Source organism: Corvus moneduloides, chromosome 27 (genome assembly GCF_009650955.1).
Source record: "Corvus moneduloides isolate bCorMon1 chromosome 27, bCorMon1.pri, whole genome shotgun sequence".
Taxonomy (NCBI): domain Eukaryota; kingdom Metazoa; phylum Chordata; class Aves; order Passeriformes; family Corvidae; genus Corvus; species Corvus moneduloides.
The window spans coordinates 1,267,712-1,287,006 of record NC_045502.1 but is presented as its reverse complement, the minus strand read 5'-3'; the positions used below and the strand labels follow the sequence as shown (position 1 = coordinate 1,287,006).

Here is a 19,295-nt window from a genome sequence, read left to right as displayed (position 1 = left end):
CATGGCCCCCGGCCGGCCGCTGGCCCTCGCCTCGCTGCTGGCCCTCGCCGCCGCCGCTGCCAGCGCCGCTGCTGCCACCGACGCGGGGACCTCGTGGAGCGCCGTGCCCAGGAGGACTGTCCCCTACGCGGGTGAGTGCCAGGGGGGCGCGGGGCGGGGGGAAACTGAGGCACGGCGGGTGGGCGCCTTGGTTGTGTCCCTTGTGCGCGGTGCTGGCTGTCGTCGCCGCCTCGGGTGGCTTTTGTCCCCCCAGAGCTTTGTCAGCGCTGTGGGGCGGGTGGGTGAACCCAAACTGGGGTCTGGGGGGCAGACGGGGGACATGCAGGGGCTCTGCCCTGTGTCCCCAGTCCTGTGCCAGTGCCCTGCAGCCTCAGCCCTGTGCCGTGTCACATCCCTGTGCCATGCCCCTGTCCCCATCCCTGTGCCATGTCCCCTTGTCCCCATGTCCCCATCCCTGTGCCATGTTCTTTGTCCCATCCCTGTGCCATGCCCCCTGTCCCCATCCCTGTGCCATGTTCTTTGTCCCATCCCTGTGCCATGCCCCCTGTCCCCATCCCTGTGCCATATTCTTTGTCCCATCCCTGTGCCATGCCCCCTGTCCCCATCCCTGTGCCATGTCCCCTGTCCCCATCCCTGTGCCATGCCCCTTGTCCCCATCCCTGTGCCATGTTCTTTGTCCCATCCCTGTGCCATGTCCCCTGTCCCCATCCCTGTGCCATGTCCCCTGTGCCCACGCCCTGCCGCCACCCCATCCCGTCCATCTGCCGTGTCCCTTGTCCCATTCCTGTGCCGTTTCCTGTCCCCACGCCCTGCCACCATCCTGTCCCATCCTGCCACGTCCCTTGTCCCCATCCCTTTGCTGTGTCCCCTGTCCCCATCCCTGTGCCACGTCCCGCTGCTCTGCCAGCACCCCGACGTTCCACCCTTGTCCCAAGCCAGCAGCCTCTGTCCCCTGCCCTCTGCCCTCACCCTGTGTCCCCATCTGCCGTGCCCTGTGTCCCCGTGCCGTGCCAGCTCCAGCGTCCCTGTCCCCGTGCCATGCCCTGTGTCCCCATGCCGTGCCCCACTGCCCTGTCCCCGTGCCATGCCCTGTGTCCCCGTGCCGTGCCAGCTCCTGTGTCACTGTCCCCGTGCCGTGCCAGCTCCAGTGTCCCTGTCCCCGTGCCGTGCCCTGTGTCCCCGTGCCGTGCCCCATTGCCCTGTCCCCGTGCCGTGTCCCCTGTCCCCATGCCACACCCCACCCCTCTGCTGTGCCACTGTCCCGTGCCTGACACTTTGCTCCTTTCACCGTGCCGCTGTCCCCATGCTGTCCCCGTGCCGTGTCCCCTGTCCCCGTGCCTGGGACCGTCATCCCCGTCCCTTGTCCCCACATTTGGGACGCCCACCCTCAGCCATGCCACCGTTCCTGTGCCAGTGTCCCTTGTCCCCACATTTGGGACACCCACCCTCAGCCGTGCCACCGTTCCTGTGCAGTGTCCCTTGTCCCCACGCCCAGGACCCCCACCCTCAGCCGTGCCACTGTCCCCGTGCCGTCCCCGTGCCGCCCCCGTGCCGTGCCAGCCCCACATCCCTGTCCCTGCCCGGGGGCCTCGGCGCTGTCCCGTCAATGGTTCCTTTCTGCAGGGCCCGGGGGTGGCCGGGGGGCGCGGGGGGGCCGCAGGGTCCCTGCAAAGGCCACTGTGTTCGCCCGGCACCGCCAGTGACAAAGGGCCCTTTGTGTGACACGGGGCCTGGGGGCACCAGGGGGTCCGGCGGGGGCGGGGGGTGCTGTGGGGTCCCCGTCTGGTGTCCCCATGGAGCTGTGGGATGGGGTCTGGCAGGGCTGGGGTGCTGTGGGGTCTCAGCCCGGTGTCCCCGTGTCCCCATGGAGCTGTGGGATGGGGTCTGGCAGGGCTGGGGTGCTGTGGGGTCTCAGCCCGGTGTCCCCATGGAGCTGTGGGATGGGGTCTGGCAGGGCTGGGGTGCTGTGGGGTCCCAGCCCGGTGTCCCCATGGAGCTGTGGGATGGGGTCTGGCAGGGCTGGGGTGCTGTGGGGTCCCAGCCCGGTGTCCCCATGGAGCTGTGGGATGGGGTCTGGCAGGGTTGGGGTGCTGTGGGGTCCCAGCCCGGTGTCCCCGTGTCCCCATGGAGCTGTGGGATGGGGTCTGGCAGGGCTGGGGTGCTGTGGGGTCCCAGCCCGGTGTCCCCGTGTCCCCATGGAGCTGTGGGATGGGGTCTGGCAGGGCTGGGGTGCTGTGAGGTCCCAGCCCGGTGTCCCCATGGAGCTGTGGGATGGGGTCTGGCAGGGTTGGGGTGCTGTGGGGTCCCAGCCCGGTGTCCCCGTGTCCCCATGGAGCTGTGGGATGGGGTCTGGCAGGGCTGGGGTGCTGTGGGGTCTCAGCCCGGTGTCCCCGTGTCCCCATGGAGCTGTGGGATGGGGTCTGGCAGGGCTGGGGTGCTGTGGGGTCTCAGCCCGGTGTCCCCATGGAGCTGTGGGATGGGGTCTGGCAGGGCTGGGGTGCTGTGGGGTCCCAGCCCGGTGTCCCCATGGAGCTGTGGGATGGGGTCTGGCAGGGTTGGGGTGCTGTGGGGTCCCAGCCCGGTGTCCCCATGGAGCTGTGGGATGGGGTCTGGCAGGGCTGGGGTGCTGTGGGGTCCCAGCCCGGTGTCCTCGTGTCCCCATGGAGCTGTGGGATGGGGTCTGGCAGGGCTGGGGTGCTGTGGGGTCTCAGCCCGGTGTCCCCGTGTCCCCATGGAGCTGTGGGATGGGGTCTGGCAGGGCTGGGGTGCTGTGGGGTCCCCGTCTGGTGTCCCCATGGAGCTGTGGGATGGGGTCTGGCAGGGTTGGGGTGCTGTGGGGTCCCAGCCCGGTGTCCCCGTGTCCCCATGGAGCTGTGGGATGGGGTCTGGCAGGGCTGGGGTGCTGTGGGGTCCCAGCCCGGTGTCCCCGTGTCCCCATGGAGCTGTGGGATGGGGTCTGGCAGGGCTGGGGTGCTGTGAGGTCCCAGCCCGGTGTCCCCATGGAGCTGTGGGATGGGGTCTGGCAGGGTTGGGGTGCTGTGGGGTCCCAGCCCGGTGTCCCCGTGTCCCCATGGAGCTGTGGGATGGGGTCTGGCAGGGCTGGGGTGCTGTGGGGTCTCAGCCCGGTGTCCCCGTGTCCCCATGGAGCTGTGGGATGGGGTCTGGCAGGGCTGGGGTGCTGTGGGGTCTCAGCCCGGTGTCCCCATGGAGCTGTGGGATGGGGTCTGGCAGGGCTGGGGTGCTGTGGGGTCCCAGCCCGGTGTCCCCATGGAGCTGTGGGATGGGGTCTGGCAGGGTTGGGGTGCTGTGGGGTCCCAGCCCGGTGTCCCCATGGAGCTGTGGGATGGGGTCTGGCAGGGCTGGGGTGCTGTGGGGTCCCAGCCCGGTGTCCCCATGGAGCTGTGGGATGGGGTCTGGCAGGGTTGGGGTGCTGTGGGGTCCCAGCCCGGTGTCCCCATGGAGCTGTGGGATGGGGTCTGGCAGGGCTGGGGTGCTGTGGGGTCTCAGCCCGGTGTCCCCATGGAGCTGTGGGATGGGGTCTGGCAGGGCTGGGGTGCTGTGGGGTCCCAGCCCGGTGTCCCCATGGAGCTGTGGGATGGGGTCTGGCAGGGCTGGGGTGCTGTGGGGTCCCAGCCCGGTGTCCCCATGGAGCTGTGGGATGGGGTCTGGCAGGGTTGGGGTGCTGTGGGGTCCCAGCCCGGTGTCCCCGTGTCCCCATGGAGCTGTGGGATGGGGTCTGGCAGGGCTGGGGTGCTGTGGGGTCCCAGCCCGGTGTCCCCGTGTCCCCATGGAGCTGTGGGATGGGGTCTGGCAGGGCTGGGGTGCTGTGGGGTCCCAGCCCGGTGTCCCCGTGTCCCCACAGAGCTGCAGGACGCAGCCAAGCGCTTCTCTCAGGGCGGGGTCTCTCACTACCTGACGCTGACGCTGGACGAGGCCGAGGGGCTGCTCTACGTGGGCGCCCGCGAGGCCGTGTTCGCCCTGGCCACCGGCACCGTGGAGCTCAAGGCGGCGGTGAGGCCCCGGGGCACCCCAAAACCGAGGGGGGGATTTGGGGCGGGGGGTGACATTCCAGCCCCTGACCCCTCTCCCACCTCCAGATCTCCTGGGAGGCGCCCGTGGAGAAGAAAGCGGAGTGCGTGCAGAAGGGCAAGAACAACCAGGTGGGCACAGGGGTGCTGGGGGGGGGATCGGGGCACCCCGGGGTGTGTCCCCCTGAGCTGGCACCCTGTGTCCCCATCTGCCGTGCCCTGTGTCCCCGTGCCGTGCCCTGTGTCCCTGTGCCGTGCCCCATTGCCCTGTCCCCGTGCCGTGCCCTGTGTCCCTGTGCCGTGCCCCATTGCCCTGTGTCCCCGTGCCGTGCCCTGTGTCCCTGTGCCGTGCCCCATTGCCCTGTCCCTGTGCCGTGCCCTGTGTCCCTGTGCCGTGCCCCATTGCCCTGTCCCCGTGCCGTGCCCTGTGTCCCCGTGCCGTGCCCTGTGTCCCTGTGCCGTGCCCCATTGCCCTGTCCCTGTGCCGTGCCCTGTGTCCCTGTGCCGTGCCCCATTGCCCTGTCCCCGTGCCGTGCCCTGTGTCCCCGTGCCGTGCCCTGTGTCCCTGTGCCGTGCCCCATTGCCCTGTCCCTGTGCCGTGCCCTGTGTCCCTGTGCCGTGCCCCATTGCCCTGTCCCCGTGCCGTGCCCTGTGTCCCTGTGCCGTGCCCTGTGTCCCTGTGCCGTGCCCCATTGCCCTGTGTCCCCGTGCCGTGCCCTGTGTCCCCGTGCTGTGCCCTGTGTCCCCGTGCCGTGCCCTGTGTCCCTGTGCCGTGCCCCATTGCCCTGTGTCCCTGTGCCGTGCCCTGTGTCCCCGTGCTGTGCCCCATTGCCCTGTCCCCGTGCCGTGCCCTGTGTCCCCGTGCCGTGCCCTGTGTCCCTGTGCCGTGCCCCATTGCCCTGTCCCTGTGCCGTGCCCCATTGCCCTGTGTCCCCGTGCCGTGCCCTGTGTCCCTGTGCCGTGCCCTGTGTCCCTGTGCCGTGCCCCATTGCCCTGTCCCTGTGCCGTGCCCTGTGTCCCTGTGCCGTGCCCTGTGTCCCCGTGCCGTGCCCTGTGTCCCTGTGCCGTGCCCCATTGCCCTGTCCCTGTGCCGTGCCCCATTGCCCTGTGTCCCCGTGCCGTGCCCTGTGTCCCTGTGCCGTGCCCTGTGTCCCTGTGCCGTGCCCCATTGCCCTGTCCCCGTGCCGTGCCCCATTGCCCTGTGTCCCCATGCCGTGCCCCATTGCCCTGTGTCCCCGTGCTGTGCCCCATTGCCCTGTGTCCCCGTGCCGTGCCCTGTGTCCCCGTGCTGTGCCCCATTGCCCTGTGTCCCCGTGCCGTGCCCTGTGTCCCCGTGCTGTGCCCCATTGCCCTGTGTCCCCGTGCCGTGCCCCATTGCCCTGTGTCCCCGTGCTGTGCCCCATTGCCCTGTGTCCCCGTGCCGTGCCCCATTGCCCTGTCCCCGTGCCGTGCCCTGTGTCCCCGTGCCGTGCCCCATTGCCCTGTCCCCGTGCCGTGCCCTGTCCCTGTGCCGTGCCCTGTCCCCGTGCCGTGCCCCATTGCCCTGTGTCCCCGTGCCGTGCCCCATTGCCCTGTCCCCGTGCCGTGCCCTGTGTCCCCGTGCCGTGCCCCATTGCCCTGTCCCCGTGCCGTGCCCTGTCCCTGTGCCGTGCCCCATTGCCCTGTGTCCCCGTGCCGTGCCCTGTGTCCCCGTGCTGTGCCCCATTGCCCTGTCCCCGTGCCGTGCCCTGTGTCCCCGTGCCGTGCCCTGTGTCCCCGTGCTGTGCCCCATTGCCCTGTCCCCGTGCCGTGCCCTGTGTCCCCGTGCCGTGCCCCATTGCCCTGTCCCCGTGCTGTGGCAGTGCCCTCCATCCTCTATCCTTGTTCTGTGCCAGTGTCCCCGTGCCGTGTCCCCTGTCCCCGTGCCACACCCCACCCCTCTGCTGTGCCACTGTCCCGTGCCTGACACTTTGCTCCTTTCACCGTGCCACTGTCCCCATGCTGTCCCCGTGCCGTGTCCCCTGTCCCCGTGCCTGGGACTGTCATCCCCGTCCCTTGTCCCCACATTTGGGACGCCCACTCCTCAGCCGTGCCACAGCTCCTGTGCCAGTGTCCCTTGTCCCCACCCCTCAGCCGTGTCACTGTCCCCATGTCCCTTGTCCCCACACTCAGGACCCCCCACCCCTTTGCCGTGCCACTGTCCCTGTGTCTGGACCCCCACCCCTTCACCGTGCCGCTGTCCCCTTATCTGGGACCCCCACCCCTTTGCTGTGCCACTGTCCCCATATCTGGACCCCCACCCCTTTGCCGTACCACTGTCCCCGTGCTGTGTCCCTTGTCCCCGTGCCACCGTCCCCGTGCTGTGTCCCTTGTCCCCGTGCCCAGGACCCCGCTGTGTTGTCACCCCCCTGATGTCCCCTCTGTCCCCTCCCAGACCGACTGCTTCAACTACGTGCGCTTCCTGCAGAGCTACAACAGCTCCCACCTCTACGCCTGCGGCACCTACGCCTTCCAGCCCAAGTGCACCTACATCGTGAGTGGGGGGCCCCAAAACCTGGGCCATCCCAAATTCTCCCCCCTGCCCCCCGGGCATGAGGCCCTGCGGGGCGTCCCTGTCCCCAGGGGTGGCATTTGGGGTGGTTTTGTGTCCCTGAGGGAGGGTTGGGGGTGTCTGCTGTGCCCTTGGGGTGTTGTTGGGGTGTCCCTGTCCACAGGAGGGACATTCAGGGGTGTCCCTGTGTCCAGAGGGGTCATCTGAGAGGGGTCTCTGTCCCCAGGGTGGTCCAGGGGTGTTTGTGCCCCCAGGAGCATCATCCAGGAACATCCTTGTCCCCATAATCAATCATCCAGGGGTGTTTGTTCCCAGGAGGGTGCTCCAGGGGTGTCCCTGTCCCCGTAATGGGTCACCCAGCGGTGTCCCTGTGTCCAGCAGGATCATGGATGGGTGTCCTTGTCCCCATAATGAGTTATCTACAAGGGAGCATCACACAGGGGTGTCCCTGTCCTCAGGAAGGTGGTTCAGGGATATCCTTGTCCCCAGGAGCATAATTTAGTGGTGTCCCTGTCCCCTTGCCAGCTCACCCAAGGGTGTCCCTGGTCCCAGAAGGATCACCCAGGGCTGGCCTTGTCCCCAGGACCATCATTTAAGGGTATCCCTGTCCCCTTGATGGGTTGTTCATGACTGTCCCTGTCCCAGAAGGATCATCTGGGGGGTGTCCCTGTCCCTCATCCAGCACTGTCCCTGTCCCAGAAGGGTCACCTGGGGGGGTGTCCAAATGCCTGGGGGCTGTCTGGGTGGGGGGCACATGAATTAGGGACCCCCACCCACCCCTGTGCTCCCCAGGAGCTGTCCGGCTTCACCTTGGACCAGGTGGCATTTGAGGACGGCAAAGGGAAGTGTCCCTACGACCCCACCAAGGGCCACACCGGCCTCATCGTGGGTAGGTGACCCCGCTGGCATCCCCGGGGGTGTGCCCCCCGCGCCCGCCACGCCCCTAAATCCCTCCCTCACAGACGGGGAGCTCTACTCCGCCACCTTCAACAACTTCCTGGGCACGGAGCCCGTCATCCTGCGCAACCTGGGCCCGCACTACTCCATGAAGACCGAGTACCTCACCTCGTGGCTCAACGGTGGGCACGGGGGCCACCGGGAGGGCGCGGGGGCCACGGGGAGGGCACGGGGCAGGGCACGGGCCTGACGCTGCGGCTTTGCAGAGCCCCACTTCGTGGCGTCGGCGTTCGTGCCGGAGAGCGCGGGCAGCGGCGACGACGACAAGGTGTACTTCTTCTTCAGCGAGCGCGCCGTCGAGTACGACTGCTACGCCGAGCAGGTGGTGGCACGCGTGGCACGGGTCTGCAAGGTACGGGACACTGCGGGTACTGGGGGTGCTGGGGATGCTGGGGGTGCTAGGGATGCTGGGGGTGCTGGGGGCACTGGGGGCACTGGGGACACTGGGGGGCACAGGGGACACTGAGGACTCTGGGGACACGGGGCACTGGGGACACTGAGGGCACTGGGGGTACTGGGGACACTGGGGCGCTAGGGACACTGGGGGGCACAGGGGACACTGAGGGCACTGGGGGTACTGGGGCGCTAGGGACGCTGGGGGTGCTGGGGACATTGAGGACACTGGGGGTGCTGGGGGCACTGGGGGCACTGGGGACACTGGGGACACTGAGGGCACTGGGGACACTGGGGGTACTGGGGGCGCTGGGGACACTGGGGGTACTGAGGGCACTGGGGACACTGGGGACGCTGGGGACACTGGGGGTACTGGGGGCGCTGGGGACACTGGGGACACTGGGGGTACTGGGGACACTGAGGGCACTGAGGACTCTGGGGACACTGGGGGGCACAGGGGACACTGAGGGCACTGGGGGTACTGGGGCGCTAGGGACGCTGGGGGTGCTGGGGACATTGAGGACACTGGGGGTGCTGGGGGCACTGGGGGCACTGGGGACACTGAGGGCACTGGGGGGCACTGGGGGCACTGGGGGTACTGGGGACACTGAGGGCACTGGGGACTCTGGGGACACTGGGGGCACTGGGAACACTGGGGACACTGGGGGCACTGGGAACACTGGGAACGCTGGGAACACTGGGGGCACTCCCTGAGCCGCTGGTCAGGGTGTGGAGTTGTTGTGGCTCTGGGCAGTGCCAGCGCTGGGGGGTTTGTCCACCCCATTAAGGTTTCTATCGTTATCATCATTATTATTGTTATTATTAATATTAATCATCGTGGGATGGATGCGTTTTTATTAAGGTTTCTATCGTTATCATCATTATTATTATTATTAGTATTAATCGCCATGGAATGAATGCATTTTTATTAATGTTTCTATCGTTATCATTGTCATTACTACTATTAATATTAATATTAATATTAATCATGGAATGAATGCATTTTTATTAACGTTTCTATTGTCATCATTATTAATATTAACAATCATGGAATTAATGCATTTTTATTAATATTTCAATCGTCATGATAATTATTAATATTAATCATGGAATGAATGCATTTTTATTAACACTTTTATTGTCATCATCACCGTTATTATTAGTATTAATCATCAGGGAATGAATGCATTTTTATGAATATTTTTGTCATCATCGTCACTATTATTATCATCAATATTAACAATGAAATTAATGCATTTTTATTGATGTTTCTGTCGTCATCATCATTATTATTGTCAACATTAATCATGGAGTTAATGTATTTTTATTACTTTTCCCATTATTATTATTATTATTATTATTATTAATTATAATAGAATTAATAGATTTTTATTACTTTTCCCATTGCTTTTATTTTTCTTAATTCTTAATTACAATGGAATTAACGCATTTTTATTACTTTTCCCATTATTATTAGTAGTAGTAATAGTAATTATAATGGAATTAATGCATTTTAATTAATACTTCCGTTATTATTGCCATCATCATCACAAAAAGAATGCATTCTGTTAATATCAGCATTATTATTATCATAATGAAATGAATGCATTTCTATTAATATTTACAATCATCGTAATGATGATGAAATTAATGCACTTTTATTGATGTTTACGTTGTTGTTATTATTGCTGCCATCATCAGGAAATTGATGCATTCCTATTAATCACCCCATTAGTATATTCTTCGTTAGCATTAATTTTTTCATGGATAATATATGATAATGATGATGACCATCATGAAACCAATGCATCTTTATTAATAATTCCATTTCTGTATTTATTATTACACCTATTATTATATTTATTATCATTAATTTTTTTCATGTATAATGATGATGACCATCATGAAACCAATGCATCTTTATTAATAATTCCATTATTATATTTTTTATTATGTTCATTATTATCATTAATTTTTTCATGTATAATATATGATAATGTTGATGACCACCATGAAAACATCTTTATTAATAATTCTATTATTATATTTACTGTTATTTTAATCATATCATCAAACATTAGGGTGTGCCCGTGGTGGCCTTGTCCCGGTGCCCATGGTCACCATGGTGGCCTTGTCCTGATGCCCCTGGTGGCCTTGTCTTGGTGCCCGTGGTCACCATGGTGGCCTTGTCCTGGTGCCCATGGCAGCCTTGTCCTGGTGTCCCTGGTCACCCTGGAGGCCTTGTCCTGATGACCATGGTGGCCTTGTCCTGGTGCCCCTGGTCACCATTGTGGCCATGTCCCAGTGCCCATAGTGGCCTTGTCCTGGTGCCCATGGCGGCCTTGTCATGGTGCCCATGGTCACCCTGGTGGCCTTGTCCCGGTGCCCGTGATGACCATGGTGGCCTTGTCCTGGTGCCCATGGTCACCCTTGGTGGCCTTGTCGCGGTGCCCATACTAAGCACGGTGGCCTTGTCCTGGTGCCCATGGTCGCCCCGGCAGCCTTGTCGCGGTGCCCGTGGTCACGGCGGTGCCCGTGGTCACGGCGGTGCCCGTGTGCCCGCGCAGGGGGACGTGGGCGGCGCGCGGACGCTGCAGAAGAAGTGGACGTCGTTCCTCAAGGCGCGCCTGCTGTGCTCGGCGCCGGAGCAGCAGCTGCACTTCAACCGCCTGCAGGCCGTGTTCACGCTGCCCGGCGCCCGCTGGCAGGACACCGCCTTCTTCGGCGTCTTCCGCGCCCGCTGGTGAGTGCCCGCGGGGACAGCGCCGCGGGGCGACGGCGCCCACGCTGCTGGCCGTGTCCCGGTGGCCGCGGTGGCCTTGTCCTGGTGCCCATGGTGGCCTTGTCCTGGTGCCCATAGTGCCCATGGTGGCTGTGTCCTGGTGCCCATGGTGGCCTTGCCTTGGTGCCCATGGTGGCCTGATGGCCGTGGTGGCCTTGTCCTGGTGCCCATGGTGACCTTGTCCTGGTATCGCAGTGCCTATGGTCACCATGGTGGCTGTGTCTCAGTGCCCATGGTGGCCGTGTCCCGGTGGCTGCAGTGGCCTTGCCCTGGTGCCCTGATGCTCATGGTCACCATGGTGGCTGTGTCCCCGTGCCCATGGTGGCCTTGCCCTGGTGCCCATGGTGGCCTTGCCCTGGTGCCCTGATGCTCATGGTCACCATGGTGGCTGTGTCCTGGTGCCCATGGTGGCCTTGTCCTGGTGCCCATGGTCACCATGGTGGCCGTGCCCCGGTGCCCATGGTGGCCGTGTCCCGGTGCCCATGGTGGCTGTGTCCTGGTGCCCTGGTGCCCATGGTGGCCGTGTCCCGGTGCCCATGGTGGCCGTGTCCCGGGATCTGTTGGCTGCCAACCGCTGGTGTGCCCGCAGGGGGGACGTGGATGTGTCGGCCATCTGCCGCTACCACATCCTGGAGGTGAAGAAGGCCTTCGAGGGGCCCTACAAGGAGTACCGCGAGCAGGCGCAGAAGTGGGGACGCTACTCGGGCGAGGTGCCCAGCCCCCGGCCCGGCGCGGTGAGTGCGGGCACCGGCAGCGGGCTGCGGGGTGGGCGGGCTCGGGATGTGGGGCTGGGGGTGCCCCCTGAGGGACTGGGATCCATCCATGGGACTGGGATCCATCCATGGGGCTGGTGGTACCCTGCAGAGGGACTGGGATCCATCCATGGGACTGGGATCCATCATGGGACTGGTGGTGCCCCCTGAGGGACTGGGATCCATCCATGGGACTGGTGGTGCCCCCTGAGGGACTGGGATCCATCCATGGGACTGGTGGTGCCCCCTGAGGGACTGGGATCCATCCATGGCACTGGGATCCATCCATAGGACTGGGGGTGCCCTCAGAGGGACTGGGATCCATCATGGGGCTGGTGGTGCCCCCTGAGGGACTGGGATCCATCCATGGGACTGGGGGTGCCCTGCAAGGCACTGGGATCCATCCATGAGGCTGGGATCCATCCATGGGACAGGGATCCATCATGGGACTGGGATCCATCCATGGGGCTGGTGGTGCCCTCAGAGGGACTGGGATCCATCCATGGGACTGGGATCCATCCATGGGGCTGGGGGTGCCCTGCAAGGCACTGGGATCCATCCATGGGACTGGTGGTACCCTGCAGAGGGACTGGGATCCATCCATGGGACTGGGATCCATCCATGGGACTGGTGGTACCCTGCAGAGGGACTGGGATCCATCCATGGCACTGGGATCCATCCATGGGACTGGGGGTGCCCTCAGAGGGACTGGGATCCATCCATGGCACTGGGATCCATCCATGGGACTGGGGGTGCCCTCAGAGGGACTGGGATCCATCCACGTGTCCTTCGTGCCCTCCTGAGAGGATTTGGGGTCCATCTGTGCCCTCCTAAGGGGCGCTGGGATCCCATGTGCTCTCCTAAGAGGATTTGGGATCCATCCACATGCCTTTAATGCCCTCCTAAGAGGGTTTGTGATCCCATGCGCCCTCTGTGCCCTCCTGAGGGGACGTGGGACCCCCCCCCAGCCCCTGAGCGCGCCCGGTGCCCTCTCCCCGTGCAGTGCATCACGGACTGGCACCGTCAGAACGGCTTTGCCAGCTCTCTGGAGCTGCCGGACAACACGCTCAACTTCGCCAAGAAGCACCCGCTGATGGACGAGCCGGTGCCGCCGCAGCGCGGGCGCCCGCTGCTGCTCAAGAAGGACGCCAACTTCACCCAGCTCGTGGTGGACCGCGTGGCAGGGCTGGACGGGGCCACCTACGAGGTGCTGTTCATCGGCACAGGTAACGCCGGGCACGGGGCGCAGAGGGCACGGGGCACAGAGGGGGCGGCCCCGTGCCTGAGTGCCCGCCGTGCCCGCCGCAGGTGACGGCTGGGTGCACAAGGCGCTGGATCTGGGCACCCACATCCACCTGGTGGAGGAGCTGCAGGTGTTCGAGCCGGCGCAGCCCGTGGAGAGCCTGGCGCTGGCGGGCACCAAGGTGAGCGGGGCGGGGCTGGCGGTGCCACCGCGGTGTCACCCGGCGGCGTCACCTCACCGCCGTCCCACCCCTCCTGCCCCCGGCAGAAGCTGCTGTTCGCCGGGTCCCGCTTGCAGGTGGCACAGCTGCCCCTGGCCGACTGCGGGCGCTACCAGTCCTGCACCGACTGCGTCCTGGCACGGGACCCCTACTGCGCCTGGAGCCGCAACCGCAGCGCCTGCGTCCGCACTGACGGCCACAACGGGTACGGGGCACCGGGCACACTGGGCACGCCGGGGACACCGGGGACATTGGGAACGGCTGGAGTTGGGCCAGGGAGGGTCAGGCTGGATTTTGGGAAAGGTTCTTCCCCCAGAGGGTGCCGGGCACTGCCCCGAGGCTGCTCCAGGAGCGTTTGGACAGCGCTGCCAGGGATGCCCAGGGTGGGATGATTTTGGGGTGTCAGTGCAGGGCCAGGGGTTGGGTCAGGGATCTCTGTGGGTCCCTCCCAGCTCAGGTCCCTGGGGAGGGGACCCCACGAGGACCCCCCCTCACTGTGCCCTCCTCCCGCAGCTCCCACCTGGTGCAGGACGTGCTCAGCTCCGACACTGGCGCCTGCTCCGTGCCGCAGGTGGCCAAGCAAGGTGAGCCCCTCCCAGTGCCACACGGGTGGGTGTCCCCATCCCACCCCATCCCACCCCATGGATCCCATCCCATGGATCCCATCCCATGGATCCCATCCCATTGATCCCATCCCATTGCATCCCACCCCATCCCATTGCATCCCATCCATCCCATCCCATTGATCCCATCCCACCCCATCCCACCCCATCCCATCCCATTGATCCTACCCCATCCCACCCCATCCCATCCCATCCCATCCCATCCCACCCCATCCCATCCCATCCCATCCCATCCCATCCATCCCATCCATCCCATCCCATCCCATCCCATCCCATCGATCCCACCCCATCCCATCCCACGGATCCCACCCCATGGATCCCACCCCACCCCCCATCCCCACTGACCGCCAGCTCCCCGCAGGGCCCCTCACGCCCAAGAACGTGACGGTGGTGGCGGGCACGGACCTGGTCCTCACGTGCCGCCTGGGCTCCAACCTGGCGCGGGCGCTCTGGACCTTCGAGGGCCGGGCGCTGGCGGCCGAGCAGGTGCTGGTGCTGGGCGAGGCGCGGCTGCGGGCGCTGGTGGTGCCGGGCGCGGGCGCGCAGCACAGCGGCACGTACCGCTGCCTGGCCGAGGAGCAGGGCGCCCGCCTGGCCGCCCAGGAGTACCGGGTGGCCGTGCTGGCGGGGCCGGGGGCGCCGCTGGAGACGCGGGCGCCGCTGGAGAGCCTGGGCGTGGTGTGGGTGCTGGCCGTGTGCCTGGGCGCCCTGTGCCTGCTGCTGCTGCTGGCCGTGCTGTCGCTGTGGCGCCGGCTGCGCCAGGAGCTGGGCAAGGGCGCCAAGGCCATCGAGAGCACCCTGGTGTACCCCATCGAGCTGCCCAAGGAGCCGCCCAGCCCGCGCTTCGTGTCCAGCGCCGCCTCCGACTCGGACGAGAAGCTCTGGGACCCTTCCAGCTACTACTACTCGGACGGCTCGCTCAAGATCGTGCCGGGCCACGCCAGCACGGCCGGCAGCGCCTGCTGCCGCAACGGCGGCCCCGGTGCCGCGTCGCCGCCCGCCGCCATCCCCGGGCAGCCGCTGCACTCGCCCACCCGCATCCACCTGGGCCCCCTGCGCGGCTCCGCGTCCAACGGCTACATCCGGCTGGCGCTGGGCGCCGAGGAGCGCCCGGCCTGCGCCGACCTGGCCGAGGAGCTGCGGCGCAAGCTGCAGCAGCGCCAGCCCCTGCCCGACTCCAACCCCGAGGAGTCGTCGGTGTGACAGCGCTACCTCAGCTCGGGCACCCCGGCGCGGGCACCCCGGCACCCGGCTTGGGGACAGCGGTGTCACCGCAGCGCCTGCCCTGGGGACAGGGTTGTCACCCCACCAGTGCCGGCGCCCACCTTGGGGACTGACACGCTGGCACTGGGACGCACCTTGGGGACAGGAGTGCCGTGCTGGTACCTGCCCTGGGGACAGGATGGTCACCCCAGAGGCAGTGCCCACCTTGGGGACTGACACGCTGGCACCGGTGCCCACCTTGGGGACAGGAGCGTCACCCCCAGCACCGGTACCTGCGCTGGGCATGGGATTGTCACCCTGGCATTGGTGCCCGCCTTGGGGAGGGGATTGTCACCCCGACACCGCTGTCTGCCTTGGGGATGGGACTCCCACCCTGGGCACAGGACTGTCACCTGGGCACCCGCCCTGGGGACACAAGTGTCACCCTGGCACCGGTACCCGCCCTGGGGACAGCGCTGTCACCCAGCCCTGCCCCGGGGCCGTGCCACCGTGTCACCTCCGGTGTCACCTCCGGGCTCCCGGTGCCCGTCTTGGGCCCCGGAGCTGCTCCCGGTCACCGCCTCCGCCTTCGGTACCGCGTCCCCCTGGAGGGACAGACCTTGGGGACCCCCGGGCCCCGTGCCCGCCCCCCCGGGCGGTGGCCGCGGGCCGTTTTTTTGGGCTGATTTCCGAACCGATCGGGTTTTTCTTCCTGACGACTTTTCTATCGCCCCCCTCCCCACCCGTGTCCCCCCTCCCAGGGCTCTGTCTCCACCCTGCCCTGGCTGTTTGTCCCTCTCCCTCCCCGCCTGTCCCCCCCCCTCCCCTCCCCTGCACGACCCCCTCCCCTTTTGTATAACCCCCCTCCCCCCAGTGTAATTTATTTGTTACCGAAATATATTTATTTGCTGTAAATACGTGAGTATTTTTATATTAATAATAAAAGGAGTTCCAAAAAAAAAAAACAAAAAAAAAAAAAAAACCGAAAAACACGAAAATCCCGGATTTCTCTCTGAAAGCGGCGCCCGCGGGGGCCGCGGTTGGTTCTGGGGGGGGGCTCTGGGCCCCCTCCCGTGCTGAGCTCACGGAAAAAGCTCCGGCGGGGCTATAAAAGGGCAAAGCGGGGCTATAAAAGGGCAAAGCGGAGCCGTTCCCAGGCGGGGGGGCCGGGCCGGGCCCGGGGTCAGCGCGGGGGGGTCCCCGGGGAGGCTCTGCTGGGAAAGGAGCAGGAAACGGGACCGGGATCCGGGGGGGGGGAGCGCTGGGAATGGGGTCAGGGGGCGGCCGGGGCGTGGGAAATGGGGCTGGGGGCGCGGGGCAGTGCTGGGATCCCGTAACGGGGAGGGGGAGCGCTGGGAGCCCCATTGCTGCTGGGGGGGTGAACGCTGGGACCCCACAGCGGGCAGGGGAGCCCTGGGACCCCCGTTTCTGGGTGGGGGCTGAGGCTTGGGACCCCATAAAAGTGTGGGGGTGATCCCTGGGACCCCATGGGGGGAGGGGGCTGGGATTCCTGGGACCCCAGAGTAGGGGAAGGGGAGCCCTGAGATCCTCATAAACGGGGAGGGGGAGCCCTGGGACCCCCATTTCTGGGTGGGGGTGAGGCCTGGGGACCCCATAACGGGGAGGGGGAGCCCTGGGACCCCCATTTCTGGGTGGGGGTGAGGCTTGGGGACCCCAAAACTGGGGGCAGATGATCCCTGGAACCTCATGGAGGACGGGCTGGGATCCCTGAGACCCCAGAGCAGAGGAAGGGGTGAGCTGGGACCCCCATTGCTGGGGGAAGGGGGGATTGGGGACCCCAAAACCGGGGGGGATGAAGCGTGGGTCCCCATAGTGGGGAAGGGGAGCCCTGGGACCCCCATTGCTGGGGGAAGGGGGGATTGGGGACCCCAAAACCGGGGGGGATCCCCGGGCCCCCTCAGGGGGCTTCGAGCGGCCGCTGGCGCCCCCTGGCGGCGGCACCGGGGCTCTGCGGTGGGCGGGAACTGGAGAGTGCGCATGCGCCCTAACGGCCGGAGAGGGGGGGCCCTTCGGCCGCTTTCGGCTCTTCCCGTCTTCCTTCGGCCCTTCCCGGTTTCCTTCGGCATTTTCCGGCCCCGTTCATCCTCTTTCGGCTCTTTCCGTCTTCACTCGGCGCTGTCTCGCCCCCTTTCCGCCCACTTCGGCATTTTCCGCATCTCTTCGGCTCTTCACGCCTTCGCTCGGCCTTTCTCGGCTTCCCTCGACACTTCCCGATCTCGCTCGGTCTCTTTCCGTTCTCATTCGGCCCTTTCCGTCTTCCCTCGGCCCTTTCCGTCTTCCCTCGGCCCTTTCCGTCTTCCCTCGGCCCTTTCCGTCTCTCCTCGGCCCTTTCCGTCTCCCCTCGGCCCTTTCCGTCTCCCCTCGGCCCTTTCCGTCTCTCCTCGGCCCTTTCCGTCTCCCCTCGGCCCTTTCCGTTCCCCCCGCTCCCGGCGGGGCCATGGCCGGTGGTCGCCGCTCGCCGCCCGCTCCGTGCTGCCCCGGCCGGGTGGCGATGCCCGGTCCGTGCTGCCCGGGACGGGTGGCCGTGCCCAGCGTGCACCAGAGCCTGTCCGAGATGGACTTCGAGCGGGGTCCGGGGGGTTCCGTGGGGCTCCGGGGCTGGGGGTACAGGAGGGCCCGAGTACCGGTACCGGGGGAGCTCGGGGGGCTCTGCGTTGGGGTACCGGTACCGGAGGGGTCCGGGGTGGGCCCGGGGGTCCGTCCCTGCCTGACCCAGCCCCGGTGCCCGCAGGGATCTGGGCGGCGGCGCGGGACGGGGACGAGGCGCGGGTGCTGCAGCTGCTGGAGCGGCGCGGGGACCCTGCGGAGCCCGACCTGGCGGGGTACACGGCCCTGGTACGGGGGCACGGGGGGCACGGCCCTGGTACGGGGGGCACGGGGGTCCCGGCCTGGCGGGGTACACGGCCCTGGTACGGGGGCACGGGGGGCACGGCCCTGGTACGGGGGGCACGGGGGTCCCGGCCTGGCGGGGTACACGGCCCTGGTACGGGGGCACGGGGGGCACGGCCCTGGTACGGGGGGCACGGGGGTCCCGGCCCTGTCCCGGTGGACAGGCGGACCCCTCGCCCACCCCTCCGTGCCCACAGCACTACGCGAGCCGGAACGGGCACCTGGGGGTCTGCCGGCTGCTGCTGGAGCGGGGGGCTCCCTGCGATGCCCGCACCCCCGGCGGGGCCACCCCGCTGCACCGCGCCTGCTACTGCGGCCACCTGGCCGTCACCGAGCTGCTGCTGGCGCACGGCGCCGACCCCGCGGCCACCGACGGCGACGGCAGAACGGGGCTGCACAAGGTGGGGACCCCCGGACAAGGTGGGGGGGTACGGGGAGACATTATCCACAAGGTGGGTGGGGGGTACGGGGGGATCCCGCTGCCCAAATTGGGTGGGGGTTCTCCTCCCACGGGGTGCGTGTGGGGGCTCGGGGGTGTCCGTGTCACCCCGGGGATGACGGAGGTGTCCCCCCCAAGGCCGCCGAGCAGGGGCACCGCGAGCTCTGCGCCCTCCTGCTCCGACAGCGCCCGGGCCTCGCCGCCCTCCGCGATGCCCGGGGCCGGAGCCCGCGGGACGGGGCTCACCCGGCCGTGTGGGACCTGCTGGACACCTGAGGGGACGGACACGGGACAGCCACCCCCACCCCCCATGGACAGACACACGGCTGGCATTGTCCCTGTGCCACCTGTGCCACCTGTGCCCGCTGCCGGGGTTACCCCCGCAGGGAGGTGCAGACCCCCCGCCGCCTTCCAGGGGTTTCTGTTTCCTGAAGAAGGCACTAAAATGGGGGAAAGCAGCTTTTGTTGGAGCAGTGAGTTCCCGGTCGCGATCCCTGTGTCTGTACCTGTCCCTGTCCTGGTCTCGGTACCAATTCCGGTCCCACTCTCGATCCCGGCCCCTGGGTCTGTACCTGTCCCGGTCCCGATCCCGGTCCCTGTGTCTGTCCCGGTCCCGATTCCGGTCCCGGTCCCGATCCCGGCCCCTGGGTCTGTCCCGGTCCCGGTCCCTATGTCGGTGTCGGTCCCGGTCCCGGTCCCGATGCCGGTCCCTGTGTCTGTACCTGTCCCGGTCCCGGTCCCTGTGTCTGTACCTGTGTCTGTCCCGGTCCCGATGCCGGTCCCTGTGTCTGTCCCTGTCCCGGTCCCGATGCCGGTCCCTGTGTCTGTCCCTGTCCCGGTCCCGGTCCCTGTGTCTGTACCTGTGTCTGTCCCGGTCCCGATGCCGGTCCCTGTGTCTGTCCCTGTCCCGGTCCCTGTCCCGGTCCCGGTCCCGGCGCCTCACGCCGCTTCTACTTTCGTACCCAGCCGCCGCGCCCCGCCCACTGCCTCCCTCTGGGCCAATCACCTCTCACTTCTCCTCCGTGGTCCCGCCTCCATCTGCGCCGCAGCCAATCACCTCTCGCCCTCCCATATGGTACCGCGCCTTCGCCCACCGTAACCAATCGCGTGCCACCGCGCCTCAGGCAGCGCAGCCAATCACCGCCCGCTCTGCCTTCCGGGGGGCGGAGCCTGGCGCTGTAAACAAGCCCCGGGGAAGATTTAAAGGCGCCGCGT

The 19,295-nt window shown here is 65.9% G+C and overlaps 3 protein-coding genes across 4 annotated transcripts; 2 read left to right on the top strand and 1 right to left on the bottom strand.

Annotated features, from left to right (window-relative positions):
• On the top strand, nt 1–15,533 carry SEMA4C (semaphorin 4C). Its single transcript, XM_032092302.1, has 14 exons — nt 1–131; nt 3,863–4,011; nt 4,098–4,160; nt 6,442–6,540; nt 7,351–7,447; nt 7,521–7,637; nt 7,722–7,867; nt 10,476–10,651; nt 11,280–11,424; nt 12,446–12,668; nt 12,751–12,866; nt 12,953–13,110; nt 13,419–13,489; nt 13,890–15,533. Exons 1-14 carry the CDS (start codon nt 2–4, stop codon nt 14,729–14,731), a joined length of 2,532 nt encoding a protein of 843 aa, XP_031948193.1. The 5' UTR covers nt 1; the 3' UTR covers nt 14,732–15,533.
• Nucleotides 15,534–15,646: 113 nt separating this feature from the next.
• LOC116435748 (basic proline-rich protein-like) lies at nt 15,647–17,119 on the bottom strand. The gene is made up of 2 exons (XM_032092314.1): nt 16,537–17,119; nt 15,647–16,411 (listed from the first exon to the last, which is right to left on the bottom strand). Exons 1-2 carry the CDS (start codon nt 16,816–16,818, stop codon nt 15,665–15,667), a joined length of 1,029 nt encoding a protein of 342 aa, XP_031948205.1. The 5' UTR covers nt 16,819–17,119; the 3' UTR covers nt 15,647–15,664.
• ANKRD39 (ankyrin repeat domain 39) lies at nt 16,405–18,539 on the top strand. Of its 2 annotated transcripts, none has more exons than XM_032092323.1 (4): nt 16,405–16,484; nt 17,484–17,587; nt 17,839–18,042; nt 18,219–18,539. In XM_032092323.1, exons 1-4 carry the CDS (start codon nt 16,439–16,441, stop codon nt 18,354–18,356), a joined length of 492 nt encoding a protein of 163 aa, XP_031948214.1. In that variant the 5' UTR covers nt 16,405–16,438; the 3' UTR covers nt 18,357–18,539. The 2 variants fall into 2 exon arrangements, with proteins under 2 accessions (XP_031948214.1, XP_031948213.1); XM_032092322.1 differs by lacking the exon at nt 16,405–16,484 and adding an exon at nt 17,166–17,322.
• The last annotated feature ends 756 nt before the right edge of the window (nt 18,540–19,295 follow it).

Coding starts and splice junctions, on each gene's coding strand:
- ANKRD39 (XM_032092322.1), top strand. CDS start 17,190: ATGGCCGGTGGTCGCCGCTCGCCGCCCGCTCCGTGCTGCCCCGGCCGG. Junction 17,323..17,483: donor CGAGATGGACTTCGAGCGGG/GTCCGGGGGGTT, acceptor CGGTGCCCGCAG/GGATCTGGGCGGCGGCGCGG. Junction 18,043..18,218: donor GCAGAACGGGGCTGCACAAG/GTGGGGACCCCC, acceptor GTCCCCCCCAAG/GCCGCCGAGCAGGGGCACCG.
- SEMA4C (XM_032092302.1), top strand. CDS start 2: ATGGCCCCCGGCCGGCCGCTGGCCCTCGCCTCGCTGCTGGCCCTCGCC. Junction 6,541..7,350: donor AGCCCAAGTGCACCTACATC/GTGAGTGGGGGG, acceptor TGTGCTCCCCAG/GAGCTGTCCGGCTTCACCTT. Junction 7,638..7,721: donor CCTCACCTCGTGGCTCAACG/GTGGGCACGGGG, acceptor GCGGCTTTGCAG/AGCCCCACTTCGTGGCGTCG.
- LOC116435748 (XM_032092314.1), bottom strand. CDS start 16,818: ATGCCGAAGGAAACCGGGAAGGGCCGAAGGAAGACGGGAAGAGCCGAA. Junction 16,412..16,536: donor CCCACGCTTCATCCCCCCCG/GTTTTGGGGTCC, acceptor ATCTGCCCCCAG/TTTTGGGGTCCCCAAGCCTC.